This window comes from Notolepis coatsorum, assembly GCF_963971535.1.
Source record: "Notolepis coatsorum genome assembly, chromosome: 20".
NCBI classification, from domain to species: domain Eukaryota; kingdom Metazoa; phylum Chordata; class Actinopteri; order Aulopiformes; family Paralepididae; genus Notolepis; species Notolepis coatsorum.
Window position 1 is genome coordinate 37731643 of NC_140184.1, and position 17451 is coordinate 37749093.

Sequence of the window (17451 nt, forward strand, 5' to 3'; positions counted from 1 at the left end):
AGAAAAGTGAAGAAAGGTCATAGTCTTGTCATAGTTGACCCTTATATCATGTGTGTTTCCAATCTTAAGGGTCATAGGTCTTGATCCTTATATCAAGTGTGTTTCCAATCCGAAGGGACATAGGTCTTGACCCTTATATCATGTGTGTTTCCAATCGTAGTCATGGATTGGGTCATTCCAGCCTTTCATGTGATTCTCCTGGCATCTCTTCTTATTTATCCCCCTTCCTAGTGTCTGGTTAGATTGACCGTGATCACCCAAAAGCAGATCTTCTCCTCTGACAATAAGGTTCCTCGTTTCTCCTCCTGGTGAATGTGTCATGCTCATGCACGGATATATTCTCTCAATTTTATCTTGCTTGTCACTATCATTTCTGTAATCTTCAGCCCTAAACAAAATGCATTACATTGGCACTGAATAATCTAGGCCAGTTTTATAGATCCTGCTTAGCTCTGGCTTAAGCATGACTGAATGTGTGTGCATTTATCTTGGCATCAGTGAGTGCTGTTGTGAGCAAAACAAGATATGATGAAGCTAATCACTTTGACAAACTTACATGCGTTCACAACTGACAACTAAATGTTCCATCATGCTAAGCATAATATTGACTGAAAGTCTGCAGCAGTTTTATGCATACCATGTACAGTAACGTCCTAATTCCTCCCCTCTTGCTTCTCCCTCTCCAAAATGACACTCCTATCGCAGGAATCAACATGCACATCAATTATCCTGCATAACTGACCAGCAGTGAGAGAATGAGGGAGAATCTGTAAATTTTTCAATGTAGAACTTATCAATTGACCAGAGAAAGATGAGCACGCCAGTCATTAATCATCTCTCACATCACAGTAGCGAGATCCCTCTGTTGCACAAGCGTTGATGCCTGTCCTTAGGAGTGGTTCATCATCACATTGGGCCTCTCTCCAGGATCACCACTGTGTCTTACAATCATGTCGTCTTTGCCTGTTTCAGGCCTTGGCCAGCATGAGTTTGAACACTCAACCAATTCTGAACCTGGAGAAGTTCCAGGAGGGTCAGGAGGTACCCCTACTTCCCCCAGGACGGGATAAAGCTTCCCCATCCTCCACTGAATTCAACCCCCTCATTTATGGAAATGATGTGGATTCTGTGGATGTTGCCACTAGGTAGGCTTAATCCTTACTTTTATTGGTGGTCCATTTGGTGGCTTTTTCATTTCAGAAGCTTTTTCAGCTTCCTCTTAATTTTGTGCAAGATGCTAAGCCGTCCGAAAGGTAAGTAAATGTGTTCACTTGAAGAATAATGCCTTGCTCTCTACATATAGTTCAGATGAAAAGAAAGCAAATTAACATGGGATGAAATGAAAGTAAACTTTCTCTCTGTTTTACAGGGTTGCCATGGTGAGGTTCTTCAACTCCCCAAATGTTCTCCAGGGGTTCCAGATGCACACGCGCACCCTGCGCCTCTTCCCCCGGCCCGTGGTGGCCTTCCAAGCGTCATCGTTCCTCGCATCTCGGCCGCGGCGCTCTAGCTTTGCCGAGAAACTCTCCCACACCCAGGCGGTGGAGTATTATGGCGAATGGGCTCTCAATCCCGGCAACCTTGCTTTTCAAAGGATACATAACAGTAAGACTGCGTATAAGATAATTGCAATTATAATTTGTATCTTGGTTATTACCTAGTCATAGTGACGGTTAACTGGTGGCGGGGCTATGTCCATAATCAGAACATGCTCGTTTATTTTGAAGAATGTATTGCTGAGTGTCTGGCTGTCTGCACATGTACATTTCAGATGTGTATGACCCCTCCTTGATTGGAGACAAGCCCAAGTGGTACGCTCACCAGCTGCAGCCAGTGTTCTATCGTGTGTATGACGGAAGCTCCCAGCTGGCGGAGGCTATGGCTGAGCCCTTGGAGGATGAGGGCAACGACTCTGACCCCACAGACAGGTAAGAACCTTTGAAACTTTCACAATCCCATCAGTACTCATGAACAGCTTAATTCAGTCTCCTTGTGAATGCTCAACTGAGTAAATGTGTTTCATTGACCTGATCTTTGATCTTTGAGATCAGGTCAATTAGTTTCAGTTGGATGTCTCCGTTTGTGGGTCCTCCGGTGATGCCACTGTTTTGTGTTTTTGTGACAGTGGCAGCGACAGTGAGGCATACGACGACTCTAGCTCCTCTTACTCCTCACTTGGGGATCTTGTGAGTGTGATGATCCAAGGAGACATTCAGGGAGACACGCCAAGTAAGCATTTTTTGCCATGCAGAAGGATCTGTGCGACCTCGTTACAGAGTTGTGCGGTGTACAGTGACCAGTAAGGAATGTTTATAAGACATGAAAACATGAAATTAATCAAAGGTAACAGGGATCCAAACATCTCTTTATTGGCTGTATTACTAGAAATGTTTAACCTGTGTATGATTTTGCATTGTTTTCAACTGATTTATCAAGAGTTTGTCTGTTGATATTGATGCTTTAGACTTAGACCCGCCTACCCATGCTGCACTTGGGGATGCAAGTGAGGTTGAATTCCAAGACTTCCAGGAGTTCAAGGGAGGTTCAGCAGACCGTCCACCCAGTGGGGATGGACCCTCTGAACCCTCAGATGGACAACCGCTCCGCTCCAGCTCCAGCACAACTGCAAGCTCCAGTCCCAGCACAATCATCCAGGGAGTCAACCATGTGTGTGACTTTTATAATTAGTAGTATTATGCTTTTCTGATCATCAATGCAATTTCCTGTCACAGTATCTTCACATTTTGATACCGATGTTTATAACTTGGCAAATGCCATACAAGTGACATGACTGTTTGCTTGTATTTACATTTTATGGTCATAGTATGATAGATTTCCCCAACCACAAGTCTGTTTTTAATGAGCCTTTCAAATAGAAACTGATATGATGATGGATTGACTGCTTCAAAATGGATTTAAAATAAATCATCAATGATTGCAAAATTAACGTCATTACTTGAATTTGAATAAAGTGTGGAAATATTAAAACAAAAATCTGTGTAATTTGTGCTGATAATAACATTTGACTTACAACATGGTCCTCAATTTTAGTAACATTTACCATCACAGTGAGTACTTTGACAACTTCATTTTCTTTCCAGGATATGGTGGAACCCGTCGAGATTGAGGCGTCGGCAAGTGCCGCATTACAAAACCCTGTCCCACTGGGCAGCCAGCCGTTCTCCAAATCTGCAGCGGATCCTGGCCCCGTGGATCAAGCCAATAAAAAGCAAGAGTATGACAACCCATATTTTGAGCCTCAATACGGCTTCCCTACTGAGGATGACCCTGAAGCAGAGGAGCAAGTGGAGTCGTACACACCCCGATTCAACCAGAACCTCAATGGCAACAAGTGTGTTCAACTTGTTCATCGCTTGAATGAATGTATCATCATCATTCAACTGGGTTCTCTGGCCAACCATGCAATGTTCTATGTAGATATCCAGTGCCTGCAACCAATTTATGCTGCATCTTGACCCCCCCCCCCCAACAATTTGTTTGGAATTACATCTTTAATAGTAATCTTCCTTTATGTTTTCCTTTTTTTCCAGTATGGCCATGAAATAGGTATTCATGTCTATTCAATGTGGTCTTAAATTTAACTTGTTGAACTCTGCAGGAACCCTGTTGATGTTCCTCATCCATTTCATGGTGGTGGTCTTGAATCTTTTGTGGTGGTGTGTGATTAGAGTTACCCAAATTGCAGCATTATAGTATGCATGCATGTCTGTGTTTTAGACACATCATTGACACTTTGTGATTGTCCTCCAGGCCCCAGCGTCCTCTACGCCCCAGTAGCCTAAGACTCGCTGGGGAGTCTGATGGGGAGGGGGATTCCCAAAGCTCTCCAAACTCCACCATCTCCAACAACAGCAATGATGGGTTTGGGGGCCTCATGTCCTTCGCCAGTGAGTACATGTGAACTCTTCACCTCATTGGGTGTGTTGTGTGTATTTGTTCACATTTACAGAGTGGGCCGGTTTGACTAGCTTTTTACTATACTATCCTGGTATGCTGATGTAAATAAAAAAAGTAAATAAGAAGTGACGCAAACTGTAAGAAAAAGCTCAGCGATTCCCTCACACATATAATTACAATTGTAAGCTGTAAAGAAAAGCATTTTTCCCAACCCTGGTGGATACTTTCCATCTATGAAGTTGTTGGATGTCATATATTTTGACTACATTATCATTAGTTACTTGTTTTGTCTGTCTTCTAGTGTTTGTCCTCTTTTATACTGTGATGTTATGTGTTGTATTCTTGTGTGTACCCCAGGGATTATAGCTGCTGCAATGCTGTAGCTATTGGATCCTAATAAACTAAAGTAAAACACTTCAAACTTAAAGGGGATTGGAGACACCAGTTGTAAATGTTCTTGTAAACCTAATGAGCCACAGCATATATTTTGATTGGGAATGTGGCTTGAGTGATCTTTAGCTCGGGTTCAGCCATCTCTTTTGGGAAGGTGGCTCACTTGAGTCATATTTAGCTCGGGTTCAGCCATCTCTGTTGCATGGTTTCACCAAGCATGTCGTTGCACCAGTTACACTGAATTAAGTTGAGTCTGATTATATGATGTGCCTTTAATTCGTAGCTAACATTGTATTGCATTTATCTCAGGACTTTTAACATGTCTATTTTATCATGTCTATTTTATGTCTATTTTATTATCTTCTACTTATTTTATTTACTATTGTATTCTTGCACAATAGAAGCGGGCATGGCCACCCGCATTTCACTGTATGCCCTGGTATGTATGTGATAAATAAACCTCTTGAAATGATTATCCTCCACTTTTACCACAGGTAATCTTTACAAGAACCACGGCACTAGTTTCAGTCTTTCAAACCTGGCTATTCCTAACAAGGCAGCCAGGGAGAAAGCCACTCCCTTCCCAAGTCTTAAAGGTACAGTAAAAGCCAGTTGCTGCCCTTTTACTCTTTCATCTCTTTGTTGTCTCTATTATCCCACTCTGTGTCCCATTTATCTTTAATTCTGTCCTAAGATATTTTTTGTTCTGAATGTTATGGGTTCAGAAGAAAGAGTGGTATGAGAAATGCAGTTGGAAAACTCCATGGTTGGCAGGGATAGGTGTGGTGAGATGAGTGAGCGAGGGACAAGATTTGAGAATAGGAATACATCGTCATTATCTTCATATCTCTTTGACCCACCCATCTCATCTCTTCTCCATAATAGTCTCTGTGGCCACATTATTTTATCTGTTTGTACACCTTGTCCCGCTACTGTTAATTGCAGATTGCTGCACAGCTGTAGCATACTTAGGGATTTCTTTATTATTATCAGCACACAACACCATCAAATATTATTTGTGACAAATAGGGGGATAGAACAATGTTAGAATTGTATCAGCTTGTATATGTACTTATGCTTAATATGATCAACTACTGTAGTATACTTTTAATTATACATGTAAGAAATTATGAGGATGAACAATAGTCAAAGTTGTTGTATTTGAATAACATGGGCCATATTTTTTGTACTGTAAGCTACAGTATAGACTTAACTTTCTGACGAGCTACATTTCCTCCTTGATTAAATAATATAGCATTGTATTTTTACAATGTGTTTTTCAATTCTAACATGCTTATTGGACATCTTTACTTTACTTCCTTTTCTGCCTTATTTTCACATAATTTCTTAAATAATAATTTTTGTAAAAATAAATATATATATATAATTGAATATTTCTGAATAATTTTTTGTAACGAAAATATTTGGACTTTGATGTAGAGGAGGAATTGGAGCAAGCATCTAAAAACATGAAAATGACTGGTTAAAACCTGTCTGAGTTAGCTGTTGGTGTTTAGAGCGAAATAAAACCCATTTGGATGTAAAAGCTCAAAAGTCTTTGATGCCTTGTCAAATGCTGCAGCCCCAGGTGTCTTGGTCGGTTCTCTGTGTTTTAGCTTTGGGATAGAGCTGTTCCATTTCCACAAAATAATAACATAATGAACTGTCTAAGATAGGAGTAACATACAGTATAGGTATTCCATATGTGAATTCCGTTTAGTGTGGATTTTCACTTTACGCAATGTTCCCAGGTGAATGTTATGGGGCACATCTTGAGAGAAGCATTGTGTTGTTGACTCAATTGCTCCACTCTATGTGGAATAGCTGTCATAGAGAATGTTCTGTCCCTTTTCATGTCTATGTGTTTTGTCTTTTGTTGTTCAGACGACCCTGACAGCCCGGGTATGTTATGTCTAGTGTGATACAGTAGCTTGTTGTTTCCCCTCTGAAACCACCTACGCCTATCTGTCTCCCTGCGTGTTAGTCTAGTTAGACTAAGATAGGAGATATACCTGTATTTTCTATTCATGTATATCTTTGACCCTTCCCTCTGGTCCCCTTGCCATTTCTATGTGTGTGTGTGTGTGTGACTGCCTGGTGGGAGTCTTTCTGATGCACTATAATGCACAGTTGCACACATTTATAAACAACATATTTCTCAGTCATGCTATACAGACTGTTACTACTACATGGAAGGAGATATGTTCAGCACTTTGTTTGCTACTCCGTTTGTGAATTGAGAAGTACCCATGTTTTGTTTTTGACGTGGGGATTTTTATTTAATTGAAGGATGTTCATGAAAGGATTTATCCTTGTGGATAAACATTTGAACGGAAATGACTTACCTGTTCTTCTGTGTGTTTTGCCTGGCTTGCTTGTTTGATGGCTCTCTATCATATAGTGTACTCTTTCCCTTCAAAAGTCATTCACTATGCTGAAACAGAAACTACATGGTTGTAATGTCCTACTTTTATAGTTTATAGGAATATATTGTTGGCCTGGTGCTGTAATTATCTTGCTGTATGCCATAACTAACATTTTCATTGTATAACTTGTAGGACTGATAGTACTACACTGATGATGATGGAACACGTTAGCTGGAAAAAAAAGTGCGTCATGATATCTGCTTTGGTATGGAGAATCATGATTAATTAAAACAATACATTTTATTGGGCTGTAGGGTAATGGGAATTGTTACTTTATTTTTACGTTTTATCATTAATTTAGACTAGGGATGCTCCGATATCGGTATCGGCCGCCGATATCAGTAAAATAGCTGGATCGGGTATCGGTAAAAAATATATATATATATCGGATAAAAATAAAATAAAAATTATAAATAAAATAAGATAACCATTCAGTACATTTATATCTATGTGTTAATTTGTTACATTTAGTTTCACTAAGTTAGGAAAGTAATGTTTTAAGTCAAGCCTGATGTTGCCTTGCACAAAAGAATGATCCCAGTCTCTTCCACACAGTGACAGTGAGGCATAGTTTATTAATTGAATGAATGAAGTTTATTTTCTGTCTTTGTTTACAACAAATCAAAAACACACTTGTGATCCTTTACAATTCTTAAAAACAAAATATATTTTAATATATATTAAAAAACGTGGATACAATTATTTCTTTTTTTTTTTAACTTTTTTGTTAAAAAAAAATGTGGACAATGGGTATCGGATCGGTATCGGCCGATACCCAAACCCTGGTATCTGTATCGGGACTGAAATCCCTAATTTAGACAACAAAAATGTGTTATGATTCATGATATCAAAAAATCCCTCCAGATGATTACACAAATAGAGGATAAATATTGGTATATTGCCCAACCCTACCTAGATCTTAGTTTTATTTTGTGTGTCATATCGATCAATTGGACCAGGAACAAGGTTCAAGTTCAAGTTCAAGTTCTTTAATAGTTGTCATACAGAAGTACAGAATACTTTCATACAAAATGCTTCTTACTGTTACGCTCCAGAGACTGTGCTAGACAAGATAGTATCAAATAACATAATAACATAATATAGCATTAATTTAGAAGAAGAAAATGAGGTCACAGTGTTCGGTATAGACATATGTACAATGTTCTGAGTTACCATATAATATACAATACACAATACTATGCAGTGTACTAATGTACAGTACTATCTAGTGCAAAGCAGAAATGGGATGAGGTACAATTTTAGGTACAATTTACAGTAAGGTGTACGAGTTGTAGTGCAATCCTTCATCCATAAATATAAAGTGTGGGGAGTGGGTGCTACAGTGTGTTTGTTTAAAGTGGGTGTGTGCTATAAGTGTGTGGAGTGGGTGCTACAGTGTGTTTGTTTAAAGTGAGTGTGTGCGTGTGGATGTGTGTGCTATGTGCGTTTGGTGGTTGTTGTTGTGTAGTGTTCAAGGTACCAGTAGTTTGGTTTGGATGCACCTCTTCTAGCTATGTTTCAATCCAACGGATGAACCGTTCAACAGACTGAATGTTATCAAAGACACACCATTATTCCTTCCAGTCTCATTTCAGAGGTTAAAAAAGCTAAAGAGACAGCAACACAACAAACATGTTTCACTGTAGGTCAGCCTTACTGACTGCACAGTAATGTATATTGTCACTTTTGGAGACATTTGGCTATTGCATGGTTCCCCAGTAGGGTTTTAATTGTAGCTGCGAGATCTTCAGCCATCTTCAGTGCTGGAAAGATTTTGGTTGGAATTGATCTCAAATCCTAGCTATGATGCCCCCGAGTTAACACCAACAGAACGACCACAAGAATAATGATTTACGGTAGTTTGATGGATTCATTTCATACAGTTCATAATTCTATTGCCTTCTTTTCTTTCTCAGTCTTTCATTCTTATTTTTTTCCGCTTTTACTGTTCTCTCCATGTTGTGTGTGCATGCTCCTTGTGTTATGGGTTGATGTTCAGACTGGTTGTGTCTGGGCCGGTGTCCCTCTCTCTGTCCCTGTTTCCGCTGCACTAATTCTGGGTTTTGTGTGCAGTATTTGGGCTAAATTCTCTAATGGAGATAATAACAGAGGCCGGCCCGGGGAGCGGAGAAGGTGGGTTCTGCCCTTGTACTGCGTGAGCTGCATGCTTCTCCAAGCCAGTCAACTACATCTCCCAGCGTCCTTTTCTTCTCCTCATTTCAGTCACCCGACACGTGTCACTGAGCATTGAGTCTGTCTACTCACCATTTCACCAATCACACTGACTCTTGCCCCAATAATAAACTGTAATTTCACTTCAGTACAACCATCTACTGTGTACAACAACCTTCTGTAAACTCAAGCTAACCAAGATGATCTGCGCAACTTAATATCAACACTTACAGTATTAATACGGTGCCTGTTTTGAGCATCAACTGGTGAAATTCTTAGTTTCAACTGACCTATCTCAAACCTCAACCTCTTTTTCTTGATCCTCCAATCACAACTGTTGGAGGATCAAGAAAAGAGGGCAGAGCTTGAGATAGGTCAGTGGACCCAATCTTTTTTTCAAGCCAGTCGAAAGCAAGACACTTGATGCTCTGGTAGTCTGTTTAGCCTTTAGCACAAACCATGGCTGTGAAACAGCCCTGTGTACACAAAATTGCAACACGCAAGGTAAGGCAATTTACTTTGAAAAGGTTTGAATGCATTATTTAATTTTTTTTTTTTTTTTTTTTTAATAAATCTGGCAATAACAAGTATAATTTTTGCTTGGCTGGTTTTGATTGCTATGTGTCTATGTGTGGGCATAAATAGGCTATTTGTTATTGCTGGTCAGTGCATAAGGTTTTCTTTCAAGAGATGTTATGTGGGAGACTATATTTCTGCTGTAATCATTTATGGGGCAACATACTACTTTAAAGGGGAACTATTTTACTATTTCTTTCACTATTTGGGCACTTTTACACAATTCCTGTGAGTATGGAACACCTCTGTAATATATATATTTTTTTTATTCATTGTTTTGTATTTCTAATCAAGTCCTCAAAAACAGCATTTTTCTACCTCAAGATCTCGAGCTGTTTTGAGCCTGGGCTCCTAAACCACTGCGCCGGGCCGGCCCCCCTGAACATTAACATGCAGCAGTGACTATATGACATCACATATAGGGCACATTTTCAAATGACTCAGTTCAGTGAGGGTGAATATTGTGAGAGGAGAATTTGAAGAATGCGCCAATATGAGAATTTTGAGACATAGATCATATTAATATAAGTTCACATAGCTAGGAAACGATGCTAAACACTCAAAAAGGCCATTTATAAGATAGTTCCCCTTTAAATAGAGAACTTGCCGTACAAATTATGGTCATAATATTATAGAGCATTAGTCATTCTGTATTGCATAGCTGGTGCCTAATTATGAGTAGGGGTTTGACCGTTTTCGCCTTGTGCTCACTGTGCTAGAACTATTGTCAGAAATAAAGTCCCTATAAGGACTCCACTCACAGATACAGAGAGGTGTTTTTCGGCTGTGTGGTGTGCATTCAAGTGATGGAGCTGTGTGCGAGATGTCTGGGGGCTCCATAGTACAACTTATACGCCCCTCATTTTTGTTGTGTTTTGTCGTCCACTCATCTTTCCTTTGATCTTTATATTTGTGCATGTCATCGTCTTTGTCGTCTCACCTCCGTTCAAACACAGCAGCAGCATTTGGACTCCTGTGTGTTTGATGTCCCCTTTGTTCCGCCCCCTCACGTCCACTGTCTCAATGTTAGACCCTAGCAACCCTCTTTTTGTTTATGCCCCTACTACAGTACATCACCTGTGTGCGTGTGTGTCTCCTTTTTCCGCAATGTGCTTTCTCTCCATAGTGTTTGATGTGGGGTAGCTCTTGTGGTGGACTAGTTCTTGGGCCATAGGCGTACCCCCAGTTCTTAGTGCTGCTGAGTTTCCTGTGTGTGTGTCCTGTGCACTTTCACCAAGTGCACTAAGCTAGTGTGGACTTTCTATTTGTTACCTTGGTTTATTATGCAACAACCTCATTGTTTTGGCAACCCCCCCCAGGAGCACGAGCACCCAGGGCACTAGTGGACCAGAAGTCTTCAGTTATCAAGCACAGTCCAACAGTGAAGAGAGAGTCCCCCTCTCCTCAGGGCAGAGTTAACAACACAAGGTAATGGACTCCCTAGCACAGTCAAAACATGCTGATGATACATGACAACTTCAATTGCTGTTCCAACACATTGTTGATTGACAACGGTGCATTGAGTAACCCAAGAGCCTTAGGGAACGTTGTCAATAAATGTTGTGTTGTTGGAGAAATTGAAGGTGGCTGTCACCTAAAGGGGCCTCTTGTGTAAATGGCCTTTTCTTGTGTTTTTATTGTTTTATAGAATGAGGGTTTTTTGTTAAATGTGTGTATTGTGGTAGCACAGTGGACTAAGCACTTGCCTACCACCGCAGAGACTCTGGGATTGAATCCAGCTGTCAGCGGTACCTCCGGCTTGGTCAGTCGTCCCTACTAACACAATTGGCAGTGTTAGCGGGTGGGAAGCCAGTGGGGTATGTGTCCTGGTCGTTGTAAACTGCGACTCCTACTGGTCGGTCGGTGCGCCTGTTCAGCAGGGAGGGGATCTGGGGGAAATAGTGTGAACCTCTGCATGCGTTACGTTTCCCCAGTGAAACTCTTGTCTGTCGGGTGAAAAGAAGCAGCTATCGACTCCACGTGTATCGGAGGAGGCATGTGGTAGTTCTACACCCTCCCCAGGCCGACAGTGGGGCAATGAGAGCAACGACCAGGAAGGGAATTGGCATAACGACTAAATTGGGATGGGTGACAAATACAGAAAGCCCAAAAATAAATATATATTTGTGTATTGTGCCTTTTCTGCAGTTCAGCTGTGTATGTGAAGATATCTTGATCAAATAAGTGTGTACAAGATGGCGGCTTGCACGTAAATCTTCTCTTTTCTACTTATAGTTGAACCTAAAATATGTTTCAGAAAACAAATAACTTACCTAAAACTTAAAATAACTTACTCTAAATCCCTAACAAAACGGATACATAAATACAAGAAAATAGTGTACAAACAATCACAGGGCTTCTCCCTCTTACTGGCTGCTACTTGACAATTTGAAGTAATATACAAGGTTAAATACAATTACCAGACTTTTTTTTTTTTTTTTTTAATATAAATGGAATGGTAAATGGGCTGCATTTATATAGCACTTTTATCCAAAGCACTTTACAACCTATGCTTCACATTCACCCACTCATTCACACACAGACAGCGGAGGCAGCCATGCAAGGTGCCAGCCTGCTCATCGGGAGCAGTTAGGGGACACATGCCAGACACATGTTTAAAGGGGAAAAAATACATATCCTATATTACCATTGTAACCTTTAACCCCTTAAGCCGGTGCCAAGATTTATTTAACGTCGCAGAAATAGATCAATACAGTCCGTATTAACACTTTGATCGCCGGGGTTAAATTCATAATTTACCATCCCTCACCAGCCCTATTTGACATGGAGAAGTTCCCCTTCTTTGCAGGGCTATAACTTTTTAAATTGTATTGCTAAATTGACATTACCATGGCCCATTCAAAGTCCTATATCTATTGTTCAGGGTGTAGCAATGTTATACTTTTTCATTCACATATTCATACTAAAATACGGTCTAAAGTATAAGTATGTTTTTATCGTTTTCTGCAGCTTTCTCCAGAACTTGATTTATAGCCCTAAATCCATTATATTGATGATCAAATACAGTTTGGTAGGAATCTGTGCGAGATAAAAAATGTCAACTGCATGTACTTCTAGAAGTTACTACGTATGATCTGATGTTGACCGGATGGGCGGGGGGTCGTTTATAATTCCGTGGGCAACGTTATATCATTCATCTAGTGTGGGTGATGTGATCATTAGAGCAGTTAGTATAGAAGACATTAAAAAATAACGCTGAAACTCACCGTAGCTTCCTCTCGCCGTTGGGAGATGAGCGTGGAACAGATTTTTTTTCTATTATGGGATGTAGAAATACCCGATCCATTTCCAGGTTCTATAATAGTATATACGTCCAAATCATGTTGTTTATCGAGTTATTGGTAACGGATCACTATCCGTCGTGATCAGCTCGAGTCCTGGGACTCTTACCGAGTGATCGGACCAAATTGAAATGAGCACCAGCTTCCACTTCCTGTTTCTTCCCTGGGCGATCCGCCGATCGGCCACCAGATGGCGCTCTTGAACCGTTAGAGAGTTGATAGGGGCTCACCAGTACATCTCATGTCTCCGGGGGAGAAATATGATTTCGATCACAGATTTTTGAAATATTGATATCAAAGACGCTGTCCAGCGTCATCGGCAGAATGAGCATGGCGGGGAATGACGTGTTCCAGCGTCAACGGCGATTAAAGTGTTAAGTGATTGTAGTGGCCGCTTGTTGCTCCCCAATGAATCGACAAGCGTCACGATGCACCCACTTAGATATTTCCTATACTCGGCAATCAAAGTTGTGGATGTTGAATGAGTTGAATGTCCAAGTTGCAGCCGATGTAGTTTGCAGGGTTTTATTGTCCAAAGGAAAGATGTATGATGATGTTGAACAGAACAGTTGTCAATTGTTTGTTACAGATAAGCAGTTCCAACAGTGAAAGCAGGTTTGAGAGTAAATCCTCGGCAGGTGCACACGATTCCATTGATTAGCTAGGCTATTTATAGAAGAGTGGCTATAATGGAGGCGGAGAGCCCTCTAGTGTTCAAATATAAATAAGACACTATCCTAAGCACAATAATAATAATATTAATAAACAAAACACTCATATGGCCTTTACAGTGATGTTGTGTTTATTTCTCATCGTTGTAGTCCAGAGAAAGTGGAGACCCAGGGCTTTCGATGGACGTCTACATTTCATAAAATTACACTACCCAGCTCACACCAGCTAACGACAAAATCTTTTTTCTTACAAGCATTGACTGAAATATCGTGTTTATATCGCACAAACCTCAACGTTATTGCCATAAAATACAACGTATATACCGGTAGTTTCTTTACCTTTCTGTGAACGTAGGAAATAAGCGCATCTCAATCTGGTGATTTTTTACGCAGCTATTGCCATTATACAAAAGTAACTGTACTTACAGTAGCTTTCATTTACTAAATCGAGATTTAACGGTGCCATGACAGAGGAGACGGATGCATTTAAAAAGATCATAAAGCCATTTATAGGCCTGATATACTATATTCTATATTAATATTTCATATTGCATGTGTCCGGATGGCAAAATTCTGTACTGTATCTACAAAAAAATCTGTAAATGATCTACCCTTTGTTAATTTGCATTTAGAATTTTCTGAAAATATACAGAAAACTGACTATACATTTTCCACAATAAATGACTCATGGGTCATAACATGCTTCTTTTTTCTTCTCCCCTTAGTGTCAGTTGAGCTGTTTTTTTGTATTGTTTTATATTTACATTTTATTTCTGTTTCTGGCTAATCAAGTGTTTTTTCAAGTGTAAGCCTTTTTATCTATTTAGGATTTTTATTTGAAATTTTTTGTAATGTTTTTATGAATGGCATTTGATTGATGGTAGGGGGGGGTGCCTGAATGACTAAGAAAAGAAAAGAAAAAAAGCAAAGGATGTCTTTTTTAAACCAGTGAGAACCAGCAGTTCCTGAAGGAGGTGGTGCAGAGTGTTCTAGAAGGCCAGGGAGTCGGCTGGCTCAACATGAAGAAGGTCCGGCGTCTGCTGGAGAACGAGCAGCTGCGAGTCTTTGTGCTGAGTAAGCTGAACAGGGCCATCCAGTCAGAGGAGGACGCCAGGCAGGAAGTCATACGTGATGTGGTGAGATACTCCCCCCACTCACCCACCCCCAGCTACTAGCTAAGCAATGTGCCAAATACATTTACAAAGGTCATTGTTTCTTCATCTGCATCTAGACCTGGTTTTATTAATTAGCTGGACCTATTGTGTTGAGACAATGGAATTTCAAATCAAATTAATATTTTTATGTTGTAACCTGACACAGTATGTGAGAAACGATGCTTGTTTTGTCTTGTGTTGTTGCAATATTTCTCCAAAAGAAATAAAATATTGCCATGAAGAAATCTTGTCGTTTCAACATAATTTCTAGGTCCAGTCATGCAAGATGGCCTGGTTAACTACACAGTGACTTAATGTGTTACTAATATCTTTGCTTTCTATGTGTTGTTGTTGTGTGGTACTTCCACTCATTAGGAAGTGAGCAGAAAGGTGTATAAAGGCATGTTGGACATCTTGAAGTGCACTGTTTCCAGTCTGGAACACTCTTACACCAATGCTGGACTTGGAGGCATGGCCAGCGTTTTCAGCGTACTGGAAATAGCACGCACCCATTATCAAACCAAAGGTAATGTTCAGGAAGTCGGCATTCTGAAATGGAATGCAAGTTATGATCTATAGGGATTTCAAACCCTTTTAAAATGTTATCAACTCTTTGGTGCCTAAGCAAGTGCTGATATAAATTACCATTACCCCTGTAGAATGATGCTATGAACTCCCTTTGTTGGGTGTTTTGTGCTCTCTGTAAAACCACATTTGCATGCATACTAATATTTGGCTCTCACAACTTCAACTCTTTCTGCTCTGTTCTATTGAATCTTCTCACTTCTTTTACTGTCCTGTCCTCTCTCTCTCCAATTATAATGGATTATTTCTTTGGCCCCTAATTCATGGTGGCCCATTAGACCCAGAAAAGCGCAAGCGAAGCCCAACAGACAGTACAGGCAGCCCAGGGAGCAAGGAGAGCCCGTCTGGTCCCATGGAGAGTGCCAAACCTTCAGGTCTTCTGCTTGTACCCCGCCTGCAGTTGCCACACCACACATCGGGCAGAGGAACCCGCCACTTTGATACCCGGAGTCTTAACGAGGAGAATTTTATTGCCTCGATTGGTGTGTACACCATCCCCGAGACCCTGCTGCATGTGCTCTGTGAGACCCCTCGCCCTGCCCCACCAAGCTCACCAAGCCCAAACCCCACCCTCCCTTTCCTACAGATGTTCATGCAGGTGTCCTGATATTCCATTCACTCTTACTGAAATACTGGGGATATCCATTCAGTGGAATTTTCTTTTACAAACATTTGATTTGATTTGATTTTATTAGGGATCCCCATTAGCTGGTGCCATAGCAACCAGCTAGTCTTCCTGGGGTCCACACACAAAAAAACATACAAAAACAATTATTATTGCAAAAACAAAATGATTAAAAGTCAGTACACACAATGCATAATGAAACTACTGTAACAATTAAGATAGCTAAAATTACATTAGTGTAAAACAAAAACTAAAAATTACTTTACAGTGTTAAAAACAATTTTAAAACAATTTAAGATTCTTTTTTAAAGTGAATCTACTGTAAATGCAGCAGAGGTTTTGAGGCAGGTTATTCCAAAGAGTTAATGCTCTAAAAATAAAATATCTCCTTAAAGCGTTGATTTTAGGACCTGGCAATTCAAACTGCCCACTACTGGAACCTCTAGTGTAATGCTCGTGCACAGTATTACTAAAAACAATCTGATTATGTATAAAAACAGGAGTTTTACTGCTCATGACCAACTTGAACAGCACAAGTATTTTAAAAGACGATCTATTTTCAACGTTAAGCCAGGAGAGGCGGGCATGCATACGGCTCACATTAGACCTTAGTGAGCAGCCCAGTACCAACCATGCTGCCCTGTTCTGGACCACCTGGAGCTTCCTGAGGTCACCACCACTGGCAGCAGATGACCACATCGCAGAGCAATAGTCAAGATGACATAAAACTAAACTTTGCACTATCTGACATAAAAGGGGACGGGCAACAAAATAAGCACATTTCCTGGAAATACCAATTGCTCTTCCCATTTTTAAAACAATATAATTAATATGCTGAGACCAAGACCGAGTGCAATCTAGCATCACTCCAAGGAGTTTAGTACTTTCAACTTGTTGAACTGCCAACTATCAATTTGTTATTGATAACAATGGTGAAAATAATATGCTGTGCTTTTTCACCATGCACTTATCTTTTTTTATCACTTATAGTCGAACAAACTATTTCAAACAACCGTATAGGTATTTGCAATCTGGCTTTGGATCAAATGTGTCCAGGTTTGACTTTGAAGTAATCTGTAGAAGTGTATGGAATATGGCCCTGACTTCAAGCCTGGGTTGTGTGTCTCCCCTTCCTGAATGTTTAATATGCAAGCCGATGTTTGATGCTCCCTTTCCTGTAGTTCCTTTGTTTGCCTATTTGCACCTTGATTGCATGTCTTTGTTTTTTTTCTTGTTGTCTTCCAATACCTAAATCTGCAGTATTTGGCGGGGGGAGATCAAAGATGTGTGCATTGGTAGAGAATCTGCTCATCTGTGCCTTTACTGCAGGTTTCTGTGAGGTGTGCTATAGAAATGGCAGCTCCCTTTGCTCTAAGCATGGAGGGTGGAAGCAACACTCCCCAGTTAACAGTCCCAATGAAGAGACAAATTTCACTACCTCAGACTGTGGCCAGTTGCTGTTGGCATTAAAGCTGCCCAATGACCCCATTGACTTGGGGGAGTAGAAGGAGAAAATCCTTGGAAATAAAGCCACATAGGCCACTCTGATTTAAAGAAAAATCAGTTTGGGTCTGTATACAGGGGACGGGTTCAGCCAGCCACCCTCGTGATCCCCTACCCTCACCACCC

The 17451-nt window shown here is 40.5% G+C and overlaps 1 protein-coding gene across 5 annotated transcripts in view; it reads left to right on the forward strand.

The window, feature by feature from the left end:
- The window catches only part of madd (MAP-kinase activating death domain), a 118581-nt gene that overhangs the window by 74141 nt on the left and 26989 nt on the right, over positions 1–17451 (forward strand). For 2 of the 5 annotated variants that reach the window (XM_084337839.1, XM_084337841.1), the window contains exons 8-20: positions 232–288; positions 973–1145; positions 1370–1605; positions 1772–1928; positions 2126–2229; positions 2465–2667; positions 3102–3352; positions 3772–3908; positions 4806–4907; positions 10805–10913; positions 14408–14594; positions 14988–15138; positions 15476–15679. In XM_084337839.1, coding sequence (XP_084193965.1) covers positions 232–288; positions 973–1145; positions 1370–1605; positions 1772–1928; positions 2126–2229; positions 2465–2667; positions 3102–3352; positions 3772–3908; positions 4806–4907; positions 10805–10913; positions 14408–14594; positions 14988–15138; positions 15476–15679 — 2071 coding nt within the window. The remainder of the gene's footprint in view (positions 1–231; positions 289–972; positions 1146–1369; positions 1606–1771; positions 1929–2125; positions 2230–2464; positions 2668–3101; positions 3353–3771; positions 3909–4805; positions 4908–10804; positions 10914–14407; positions 14595–14987; positions 15139–15475; positions 15680–17451) is intronic. The other 3 variants (XM_084337842.1, XM_084337843.1, XM_084337840.1) reach the window with 3 other exon arrangements.